The sequence below is a fragment of the Canis aureus genome, chromosome 27 (genome assembly GCF_053574225.1).
Source record: "Canis aureus isolate CA01 chromosome 27, VMU_Caureus_v.1.0, whole genome shotgun sequence".
In the NCBI taxonomy this organism is placed as follows: Eukaryota; Metazoa; Chordata; class Mammalia; order Carnivora; family Canidae; genus Canis; species Canis aureus.
The window spans coordinates 17,055,423-17,068,026 of record NC_135637.1 but is presented as its reverse complement, the minus strand read 5'-3'; the positions used below and the strand labels follow the sequence as shown (position 1 = coordinate 17,068,026).

General features: G+C 42.7%; 1 protein-coding gene across 2 annotated transcripts in view; it reads right to left on the bottom strand.

Annotated features, from left to right (window-relative positions):
• Nucleotides 1–6,253: 6,253 nt before the first annotated feature.
• Nucleotides 6,254–12,604, bottom strand: part of RNFT2 (ring finger protein, transmembrane 2) — a 97,254-nt gene continuing 90,903 nt past the window's right edge. The window contains exons 12-13 of one of the 2 annotated variants that reach the window (XR_013366565.1): nucleotides 6,805–6,941; nucleotides 6,256–6,693 (exon numbers count right to left, since the gene is read on the bottom strand). Coding sequence is in view for 1 of the 2 variants with exons in the window: in XM_077875787.1 (XP_077731913.1) it covers nucleotides 6,873–6,941 (69 nt within the window). In the remaining variant the exon portion in view is untranslated. Of the gene's footprint in view, nucleotides 6,942–12,604 lie in introns of both variants that reach the window. The other variant, XM_077875787.1, reaches the window with a different exon arrangement.

The window sequence follows — 12,604 nt, the reverse complement described above, 5'->3', positions numbered from 1 at the left end:
CAACCCAAGTGCTCATATAGGAGATAGAAGTTGCCTGGTCTATTCTACTTTTCAATCTGCTAAAGAGTCTCCTCTCCTTTTCATTTTAATAGAAAAATCACTCTGAGCACTTTGGAACTCTAATTACAGGTGACACACAAATGGAAAGAAAAATAGGAAATCAAACATTTGAGCCAATAAGTTACAATTTATATGAGCACTTAATAGCAGCAAAGTGCCCTAAGCCACTCAGGATTTCCTCAAAGCACTTTGCAGATGGACATCTCAGGAGCTGTTGTGGGGATGAAGTCAGAAACATCTATAATGTGCCTGAGTTCTTTGGATACGCGTCATTGTTGTGAATTCTAATGTCTGTCTTCCCGAGATTTCTCCAAGGTCGATGCCATGTAAGACCTTCAGACTGCAATCTGGCTCTAGCTCACCTCTGCAGCCTGGTCTCTGAACACTTTCCCCCTTCAATCTCTAATCATCTCAAACCCTTCCAGCTTTCCCCTCCATCAAGCTCTCTCATCCCCTAAAACTCTCACCCCCCTCTTGCCTACACCTGCCTAACCCCTGCCAAGTTTTGTTTTAGAGGACACTTTCTCAAAGAAACCTTCCTTTCCTTCTTCCTTCTTCAGACTGAGTTAGGTTCTGTATTACTTAGGACTTTTAGGTTGACTTTCGCTTCTGCGTGTAGGGAGCTTGGAAGGCTCCACTCTGTCCTAACAAGTTAAAAACTGAATGAAGAATCATCAACTCTTCTTGGATCTGTAACACAAGACAGAGAAAACCACTGCCCCTAAAAGTGGAAACAGGTGAATACAGGGAGTCCTAGCTTACCAAAGTGGACTCACAGGTGGAAACCAAGGCCATGGTAGGAAAGCCTGAGCTGTAATTGACAAATTGCTGGAGACTCCGGTGGTCGAGTCTGAGAGTTAAAAGCTCCCTCTGGACCTAGTCACAGACAGAAGGGGCCCACACTTTTTGGAGCTTTTCCCCTAGGAGCTTGATCAAGGTCTCATAATAAATATAGGGAGAAGAAGTCTTCTCTTGTTTTTAGCAAAGAAAGGAGAAAAGAATCATTCTGAAATACACCAGAATACTCTGTTGTTCTTAATAAGACCTGCACTCAAGAGAAACTATTAACCAGAGCTTAACCTGCTAGAGTATTATCAGAGCCTAACTCATCTGGGGGAAGGGAAATGCCCAAATCCCATCAGTTCCAGCCTTCCACATGGAGAAAGGAATTCCAGCCCATTCTGGCCATCCTGTCCCCCCTAGGGGAGAGAAAAAAAACTGAGAAACATGAAATTCACATTATAGAGGTATAGACTTACTTAAACACAGACCTAATCATGGGACTATGGAATGCTTCTGCCTCCCCACACCTCACACCATATTACTAAAGCTCTATTTATAACAGTTCCTTTAACCTAATATGGTATGTCAAGCTATCAAGAAGAAATTGAAAAGCATTCTAAATGGAAAACACACACACACACAATTTGAAGAGATGGAGTGAGCACCAAAACCAGAAACAGCAGAGATGTTGGAATTATCTGACCAGACATTTAAAACAACAATGATTAATATGCTGAAAGCTCTCATGGGTAAAGTAGACAGCATGCAAGGACAGATGGGCAATGTAAGCAGAGAGATGGAACTCTTAAGAAAGAACCAAAAAGAAATGCTAGAGATAAAAAAACTGTAACAGAGAGGCACCTGGGTGGCTCAGTGGTTAAGTGTTTGCCTTCACCTCAGGTCATGATCCTGGGGTTTTGGGAAGGAGTCCTTCATCGGCCTCCCCCTGGGGAGCCTGCTTCTCCCTCTGCCTATGTCTCTGCCTCTTTCTCTGTGTCTCTCATGAATAAATAAACAAAATCTTTTTTAAAAAATCCAACTATATCAATAATCGCTTTGAATATCAATGGTCCAAATGCACCAATTAAAAGACAAATTGTCTGAATGGATTAAAAAACAATACCTAACTCTATGTTGTCTATAAGAAGCCCACGTTAAAATAGAGACACATCTAGATTCCTCTTCTTCCTCTCCAAGAGTAAATGGAGAAAAATATACCATGTTAGTACCACTATATAGCAGGAGTAGCTATATTAATTTCAGACAGAGCAGACTTCAGAGCAAAAAAAGGTATCAGGGATACAGAGGGCATTACATAATGATAAAGAGGTCAATTCTCCAAGAAGGTAACAATCCTTAACTTGTATATGCCTTGTATTTGAAAGCCTAAAACTATGTGGCAAAAAAAAAAAAATGTAGAATTGCAAGAAGACATAGATGAATCCACTACCATAGTTGGAGACTTCAACACCCCTCTATTAGAAATGGACAGATCAGCAGGCATAAAATCAGTAAGGACATAGTCAAACTCAACAACACTGTCAATCAGCTGGATGTAAATGACATTTGTAGACTTCATCCAACAACAGCAGAATACACATCCTTCTTAACCTCACCTGGAAGATCCACCAAGATAGATGACATTCTGGGTCATAACATACACCTTCAAAGTTTTAAAAAGTAGAAATCATACAATGTCTGTTTTCAGGCCACAGTGGAATTAAAATTAAGGGGAATTACTATGAAATCAATAACAGAAAGATAATCAGAAAATCCCCAAATACATGAAGATTAAATACACTTCTAAACAACGCATGAAGAAGAAATCTCAAGAGAAAATCTTAAAATATTTTGAACTAAATAAAAACACAACCTATCAAAGTTTGTGGGATGCAGGGAAAACAGTGTTTAGAGGAAAATTAATAGCATCAAATGCATATGTTAGACAGGAAGAGACAGGTGCCTGGATGCCTAAGTGGTTGAGCATCTGCCTTCGGTTCAGGTCATGATCCCAGGGTCCTGGGATCAAGTCCCATATAGGGCTCCCCACAGGGAGCCTGCTTCTCCTTCTACTGATATCTCTGCCTCTCTCTGTGTCTATTATGAATAAATAAATAAAATCTTAAAAAAAAAAGAAAGGAAGATAAAATCATAATCTAAGTTTCTACCTTAGGAAACTAGAAAAAGAAGAGCAAATTAAATTCAGAGTAAGCAGAAGAAAGACATAATAAGAGAACAGAAATCAGTGAGATTGAAAACAGAATCAGGACGCCTGGGTGGCTTAGCGGTTGGGTGCCTGCCTTTGGCTCAGAGTGTGATCTCACCGTCCTGGGATCGAGTCCCATTGTCAGGCTCCCTGCATGGAGCCTGCTTCTCCCTCTGCTTACGTCTCTGCCTCTCTCTCTCTGTGTCTCTCATGAATAAATAAATAAAATCTTATAAAAAACCCAGAAAATTGATAGACAAACATCAATGATAACAAACGCTGATGCTTTGAAAAGATCAGTAAATTAATAAACCTCTAGCCAGTCAAACTAAGAAAAAAGAATATAAATTACTAATACTAAACATAAAAGAGGGGATATCGTTATAGATCTCACAGACATTTTATTTTAAGGAGAAATTCTTAAAAAAAAATTTTTTTTTATTTATTTAAGAGAGAAAGAGAGAGCACCAGCAGGGGGGAAGAAGGAGAAGCAAGCTTCCTGCTGAGCAGGGAGTCTGATGTGGGGCTCAATCCCAGGACCCTGGGATCATGACCTGAGCTGAAGGCAGATACTTAATGGACTGAACCACCCAGGTGCCCAGGTCTCATGGACATCTAAAGGACTATTATGAACAACTTCATGACCACAAATTTAATAAATGAGATGGGCCAAATCCTTGTAAGGTACCATCTGGCAAAACTCACACAGGAAGAAATAGATTATCTGAATAGGTTTGTGTCTATTAAAGAAATTGAATCAATTATTAATAGCCTTCCAGGACAGAAAGCACCAAGCCCAGATGGGTTCTCTGGTGAATTCTACTATACCTTTGAGGAATAAATCATACCAATTCTCTCCAATCTATTTCAGAGGATAGAAGCAGAGGGAATATTTTTTAACTCTTTCTATGAGGACAGCATTGCCCTAATAACAAAACCAAAGTCATTACCAGAAAAGAAAACCATAGACTAATGTCTCTCATGAACACAGAGAAAAAAGTCCTCAACAAAATGTTAGCAACCAAATCCAACAATGTATAAAAAGAATTACAACAATGACTCTGATATTGTGATTTATAAGAATAATATTTATTTGGTCATTCAGATTATCAAAATATATTTCTAATATATATTTAGTCTTCCTCCATGGTTCCTACCTCACAGCTCCCAAAAATCCTTGGAATTTCCTAAGTGTTGAGAGTGATACTGGACATAATGTTTTTAAAATAATGCATATAAGTATTCTATAGTATGAATATATCACATTTCATTTATCCACTTTCCTTTTGGAGTTATTTTTGTTGCTTCTAAATTTTGCTTATTTTGAACAATGCTGCAATGAACATCTTTGAGCACTAATGGGAGATTTTCTCTAGTGCAGCAGATACTATCATTTCCTCCTCCTTCCTTGCCAATAAAGTCCTGTTTTTTTAAAGATTTTATTTATTTATTCAGAGAGAGAGGCAGAAACATAGGCAGAGGGAGAAGCAGGCTCCCTATGGGGAGCCTGATGCAGGATTCGATCCCAGGACCCCGGGATCATGCCCTGAGCCAAAGGCAGATGCTCAACCACTGAGCCACCCAGGTGCCCTCCTAAAGTCCTGATTTTGCTTGAATATTTTGTACCCAACCACAAGGAATAAATCAGAATTTGTCTAAGACAGAGATTGGCAAAAATTTTTTATAAAAGGTAAATTAGTAAATATTCTAGGTTCACAGGTCATACAGCTTCTGTCACACATGCTCAATTCTGCTGTTAAAATGAGACACAGATGATGTATACACAGATGAGTGTGTTTCAATAAAACTTTATTTACAAAAATAAATCGATTCACCAATGAAGACATACAAATAGCAAATAAGCGTATGTAAAAATGGGAAACGTCATTCTCTATTACGCAAAAGCAAATTAAAACCACAACTACGTATCTATTAGAATGGCTGTAATTTAAAAAAATAGTGATAACACCAAATGCTGGAGAAGATGCAGAGAAGCTGAGATCACTCATCTACTGCTTGTGGGAATGCAAAATGGTATAGCCACTCCGGAAACAGTTCGGTAGATTCTTAAAAAACTAGATCTACAACTATCATATGACCCAATAATTGCATTCCTGGGCATTTATCCCAGAAAAACGAAAACTTATGCTCACACAAAGGCCTGGACATGAATGCGTATAGCAGGTTTATTTTCCCTGGCCCCAAACTGGAAATGACCCAGATGTTCTTTGATGAGTGAATGATTTAACAAATTATGGTCTATCCATACCACGTAATCAGTATCTTTACAGTGGTGATGGATACATGAACCTACACAGAGGATTAAATTGTACAGAAGTTAACATATGCACACATATACAAACTCCAAGCACAAGTAAAACTGGGGAAATCTGAATAACAGCAGTGGATTATATCAATGTCAATATACTGGCTATGGTATGATATTAGAGTTTTGCCATCTATTACCATTGGGGAACACTGGGCAAAGTGTAGAAGGGATCTTTATATTATTTCAATAATTGCATGAGAATCTATAATTATTCAATACAAATTTCTTTTTAAAATATCAGATGGCTCAGTCAGTTAAGTGGCTGACTCTTGATTTCAGCTTAGGTCACGATCTCAGGGTCCTGGGATCCAGCCCAGGCTCCTTGCTCAGCAGGGAGTCAGCTTCAGGATTCTTACTCTGTCTGCCCCCAACACCCTCGGGCTTGTGCATGCTTTCTCTTTAAAATAAATAAATAAATAGGGTGCCTGGGTAGCTCAGTCAGTAAATTGGCTGCCTTCGGCTCAGCTCATGATCTCAGGGTCCTGGGGTGGAGCCCCACATGAGGCTCCCTGCTTAGCAGGAAGCCTGCTTCTCCCTCTTCTGCTCCTCCTGCTTGTGCACACACACACTCTCTGTGTCAAATAAATAAATAAATAAATAAATAAATAAATAAAATCCTTTTTTTTTTTTAAGATTTTATTTATTTATTCATGAGAGACACAGAGAGAAAGAGAGGCAGAGACACTGGCAGAGGGAAAAGCAGGCTCCATGCAGGAAGCCTGACATGGGACTCGATGCCAAGTCCCCAGGATCAGGCCCCGGGCTGAAGGCAGCGCCAAACCGCTGAGCCACCCGGGCTGCCCAAATAAATAAAATCTTAAATAAATAAATAAATAAATAAATAAATAAATAAATAAATAAATAAATAAATCTTTGTTAAAAATTACTTTAAAAGCACAAAATAAAAACACAAAACAAGATGGAAGGTTGAATTTGGCCTGCAGGCCATAGTTTGCCAAACCCTGATAAAGGCAATAACGGTGAGGCAGAGACTGTCAGCTCTCCCTTTTGGTAACAGAGCTTTAACATATATTAGCTAGGGACAGTGCTGCTTAGCTAAAAGACTACATTTCCCAGCATCCCATGTAGGTGTGGCCGTGTGAAATGAAGGTGTTAAATGGTAATTCTGGGAATGTAAGAAGTGTGGTGGGAATTCAAGAGGCTATGTTGGATCATGAGACAGTGTGTTGTGTCTCCAAAGGCTCTAGGGATGAATCTTTCCTTGCTTCTCTCCCAGCTTTTGGTGGTTTTCAGCATTCCTTGGTGCTCCTTGGTTTGTGCCAGCATGACTCCAGTCTCTGCCTCCCGTTGGTGTCTGTACAAATTTCCATTGTATAAGGAAACCAGTCATTGGATTAGGTCCCCACCCCCCTAATTCCATATGACCTCATCTTAACTTGTTTACACTTGCAAAGAAAGATCCTACCTTCCATTAAGGTCGAATTCATAGCTTTCAGTTGGGGATGAACTTGTGAGAACTTCTGAAAACACAATTCAGCCCAGTACATGTGTGATATCTGGAGCTGTGGCGGCCAGCTTACTGCCGTGAGATAATCCTGAGGGCTAAAATCAACATAGTAAGGATGGTGGAGCAGAAGCATAGGCATAGTCTGATTCTTAATGAAAATTTGCACTCTAAACCCAATCTTAAATTTCCCTTTCTCTGGATTAGGGATTGACACACTTTTTCTATACAGGGCCAGAGGGTAATATTTTAGATGTTGCAGGCCATACAATTTCTGTTGCAACTACTTAACTCTGCTGTCACAGCACAAAAGCAGCCAGAAATAATGCCTAAATGAATGAACATAACTGTGTTTCAATAAAATTATTACAGAAACAGGCAGTTGGCCAACTGGTCCACATACCATAGTTTGCCAACGCCTGCTCTGGACTTGTCAAGCAAATAATAAAAATCCTTATGATTTAAGACTCTACCAGTTGGATTTTCTGTTACTTGTACCAAATACATACTAACTGATACACCCAGGACAGGGTTTCTCACAGGTACTATTGACTTTTTGGGACAGATAATTTGTTATCTGATCATCCAAGGTTGTTAAGTAGCATCCCAAGCCTGTACCCATTAGATGCTTGCAGCACCCTTCAGTTTTGATAACCAAAAAATATCTCCAGACACTGCCAAATGTCTCCTGGGGAGCAAAATTGCTCCTTGTTGAGAAGCACTGATCTGGAAATAGTTAGAAATGGAATCACCTGGTCACAGGGCATGTGTCTGTTCAGCTCTTCCGGGTTTGCCAAACCGCTGTCTCGCATTTACCCTCATTTACCCTTTCAACAGTATAATTTCAAGTCTAGCGATTCACTTGTTTAAACTCAGCTCAGTTGCCTTCAATACAGTGATTATTGCCTGAGCAAAGGACAATATGTCTGAATTTTCACAGCAGGAGTGCAGCTTTAATCAACCCTATGTCTTGTGACTCCAATAATCAAGGCATTAGGTTTTATTTAAGTGAGGTTTACCCTTTACACTTAAAGTATTGATGAGACTATAATTATGGGCTGGTTAATTTTTTTCTCCCCCTGCTGTGGACATTCGTTTGCTGTTTCCTCTTTACTTACAACAAAAAGACCCTTAAGGGAGAGGTATCAAATGAATAATTAGGAGATCCCTGGAGAAAGAGTTACCCTATTTTTTCAGGTATCAGAGGGTGAAAAAGGATAAATGTGAGAGATGAGAGCTGTCCTACTCTGGGTCTATTGAATGGAGGGAACTTTCCTGGGAATAACTGTGATGTAATTGAATATCGGACTCAACTGAAATCTGAGTCCTCTTGTTTTCCCAGTGGGTTTGGGTCAGGGTCCCAGTTCTGTTTCTTAAGTGGATGCTTAATAATCCCAATAGAATAACGAGGACCATAACTAATATTTATTGAGTGCCAAATACTTTGCTCAACACTGATCATTCTCTCTTTTAATCCTCATAGCAAGCCAGTGAGGTAGATACTATGATCACTATTCCTATTTTACAGATGGGAAAGTTGGAGGCTCAGAGAGGTAAAAAAAATACGCCCAAGGCACCTACCTATTACGTGGTGGGGCTAGGGTTCAAACTCAGATCTTTCTGGCTCAGAGTGTCAAACCACTCTGCTGTAACTCTGACTTCGATTCAAGAACTCTGTTGTTCACCAAGCCGACTCCTGGCATCAAATCTGGCCCTGGCATTAATACATGGCTTCAGGAAACACAGCTGTTTGGAGGAGGCAACAGCTGTTCATTCATTTACCACTTCACCAAGCCACACGAATTAAAACACCATAAGGTAAGGCTCACTCAGTCTCAAACACCAGGATAGGTAATTATTGCTTTAATTAAAGAAAAAAATACCCCTCCCCCTCCTGCTCAAAACACTTGAGTATTGATTTCTGTAAGAGGGAAGGGAATGATCGGGGCAGGAAATTTTTGTATGTTCTTGATGATAATTCTATATTGTGTATGTTTGAAAGAGAAAAAGACAAATCAGGATGCTTCCCATTCATTCAGTCCCTCACTCATTCATTGAGTCTGTCTTTCAACGAATATTTACTGAACATCTGTTATGTGCTAAGCCCAGTGTGCAGCACTGGGACACTGTAGGAAACCTTCATGGATGAGAAAAATCTGTCTTATTTCTTTACGAGAGAGAGGCTGCACATCCTTGCATCTTGTAGGGACAGTTTTCTCTGAATAAGGCACTAACTTGATTTCATGAACTATTTCTCGAATCATCCCCTAAAGCCTATCCTCCCTTAAAAACTTCCAGCAGGACATGGAAGAGGAAGAAGGGAACGTGTAAATGGTCCTAGAACTCAGCCCTTCTCAAGAACCCAGGAAAAGGTGCAAGTGCATACCCGCCAGTCAAAGTGGCCATGGTCTGGCAAGTATCTGCTTCTAACTTCCCGTTTAGGACATCCCCTGTCCCTCTATTGCCTCTATATTCATCTGCTAGGGCTGCCATAACAAAGTGCCACAACACTGGGTGGCTTAAACAACAGAAAATTATTTTCTCAGATAATAATAAAACTCTTAAGGAGTTGGCAGGGCTGGTTTTTCCTGAAGCCTCCCTTCTTGGCTTGCAGATGGCCGCCTCCTAGCACTCCTGGTGTCTCTCCCTCTTTATATCGGGACACAAGGCTTATTGGATTAGGGTCCACCCTCATGACCTAATTAACCTTAATTACCTCTTTAAAGGCCTTGTCTCCCATTATGGTCACCCTGAGGTCCTGGAGGTTAGGGCTTCCACATAGGAATTTTGGGGGAGACACAATTCATTCCGTTAATAGCCTCTCTCCCTCTTCCCAAGTGCCCAGTGGTGACATAATGCTAATGAGCACACACCCTGGAGCCAGACAGCGATGTGACCTTGGATAAGTTCTTTAAACATTTTGCCTCCATTTGTTCATCCCTAATATCCAACTAATAATAGTACCCATCCAATTACCTAGGATTGTTAGGAAGGTAAATAGAGTTAATAGGCCTTAGACCAGTACCAAGTACTAAATAAGTACTATATAAGAGTTTATTAAATTGAACATTTAAAGGAAAAACTCATTTTTTAAAAGATGCTATTTATTTGACAGCACACAAGCAGGGGGAGTGACAGGCAGAGGGAGAGGGAGAAGCAGGTTCCCCCTTCAAGTAGGGAGTCCAAGGTGGGGCTTGATCCCAGGGTCCTGGGATCATGACCTGAGCAGAAGGCAGATACCTAACCGGCTGAGCCACCTAGGCGCCCCCAAAACTCATTTTTACTGAAGTGTTAGGAGGGTGTAATGTTACTGCCCCAAAGAATTTGCCTTTTCTGATTGATACTAATGTCAGTGACGGAACAGCCAATTCACAATAGGGGAATCATATATAATTGAGGGTGCAGGTCCTGCAACATTCTCCAAAGCAGGCTGCTTAGTGACTACATAATCTACTTTAAAATCTTAATAGTAGCCACATTTATTAAATGCTAACAATGCACTGGACACCATGCTGAGAGCTTTACCAGTATGAGCTTTTTTTAAAAAAAGATTTTATTTATTTATTCATGAGAGACACATAGAGAGAGGCACGGACATAAGTAGGGGGAGAAGCAGGCTCCCTGTGGGGAGCCTGATGCAGGACTTGATCCCAGGATCCCAGGATCATGACCTGAGCCAAAGGCAGATGCTCACCACTGAGCCACCGAGGTGTCCCTGAGTATAGGCTTACTTAATTCTCATAAGGTAGGTACTATTTCCACTTTACAGATGAGAACGTGGAGGTTCCAAAAAGTCTCATTTCTAGGCCAACTTCCCCAGTTCGTGAATGGTAGGGATAGGGCCAAAGAACTCCAGTATGAGCAAATCAGGGACTGTCAGATGTAGAGTATGGAGAGGGGGATGTCTTCTCTTTTCTCCAACTTCCCATCACACTTCACTTTTCCCTCTGCTGAGTGACACATCCCCACGGCCAAGGCTGCACTCTCTTTGCTACAGAAAACATCCAAGCGGCTGGGACCCAACCCAGCGCCACCTTGCGAGCCTAGCATTTCAAGGGGGCAGGCTTCCAAACAGGGTAATAATCGTCCCATTAAAATTAATGTCCATGAAGTGAGCCGTTAAAAGCGTGCAGATTAAAAAGGGGGGGAGGGAATTGTTCAATTTAAATCCAAAGGGCTTTTCAAATAGACACTGTATCTTCATTCTTGGAACGCTACACCGGGCAGTGGATCAGGTCCCCTCTGCAAAGACTAGGGGGGATTAAGGAGGTGAGTCCCAGGAGAGTGAGGAAGTGGTGCTGGCCAGAAGCAAAGGGAACCAAGGTTTATTCAGGGCCCGCTGCATGCCAGGTGCTTGGCATACATTTCTCTCATTTAATCTCTGCCCCAATCCTGGGAGGGAGGTATTATTATTCCCAGATTACAGGGGGCAGTATAAAACCATGGTTAAGTGCTTACAGTCTGCAGCATTGCTGCCCTAATTTAGATCCAGGATTATTCTTCACTAACTCTTTGAACTTGGGCAAGAGGCCTTACCTCCCTGTGCCTCAGTTTCTTCATCTGTAAAATAGGATAGTAATAGCAGCCACCTCCCCCCTCTCAAGTGTTGGGGGATTTACTTAAGGCAGCCCCGCGGGGACCTGAGCCCCAGAACCTGCACAGAAGGCACTCAGAAGCGGAAGTGTTGATCCTTACTAAAGATAGGAAAACTCTGGGTGAGGGCAGGGCCCACCAAGATCACACTGCAGAGCTGGGACCTGAGACCTGACCCTGCTGGAGGCCCCGGGAAGTCTCTCTGCAGGACAAACCCAAACGATGTTCCTAGTCTTGAGAATGTTTTTCAAGAGACCAAAGGACTGGGGCCTTGGCAGCCTTCTGCCAGAGGGTAAAGACACCATCGAAGTTTCCTCATCAGGTCCCAGACAGCTGGCCTGCAGCCACCTCTCACTCCTCCAGTTTCTTGAATCCCAAAGTTATCTGAATCCCATTAAATTTAAGATCAGAGAAGGGCTCGTTATCTGCCCCCAAATCCTGAGCGTCCCTCGCCCATCGGTACCTTCGCGAGCGGGGACGACTCCGGCCTTTCCAGGCGAAAGTCCCCTGAGCCCCTCCCCCTCGTCGGCTCCTTAGCGTCTCCAAATGCGTCTCCAACTGTAACCCTGGAAAAGGACATTCACAAGGAAGCACACAAAAATAAGTTTCCTTCCAGAAAGCCCTTCGCGAGGGTCTTTCGGGCGCGCGCCCCTGCGGCTGGGGACCACCTCCAAGCCCCCACCCCGCCTCCAGCGAGCTCTCCCGAGGCGCCGGGGTTGCCTTAGGGTCTGGCCGGGAGGCCCGGAGCGGGGCTGGGGCGAGTGTCGGGTGTGTTCAGACGCGAAGCCTGTAGGTGCCGAGTCCGACCTGAGAGTGGGCAAGTCGGGTTGGATCTGGCTCTCCCAGGAGACTCTGGAGTCAACCCCCCTCCCCCAAACAACACAATAGCCTCGGAGTATTTTTGAATAATGCAGCCGAATTCTCTATCAGCTTCATCCAAAACGGCAAACAAGCCTGCTTCCCTCGCCAAATCGGAAGCAGAGCTGAATTCAGGAAAAAGGGAAGGAGAAGGCCTTCCCTCGCGCTCTCCGCCTCGGCGGGGGTCCCACGCGACCCCCCAAGCCCGGGCCCGGGCGGCGGGGGCCCGGCCCGTCCCAGCGCTCCCCGCTCCCCCGCGCGCGCCCTCTCGCTGCCGGCGCCGCTAGGGTTAAAAGTTACCTCTCGGTTT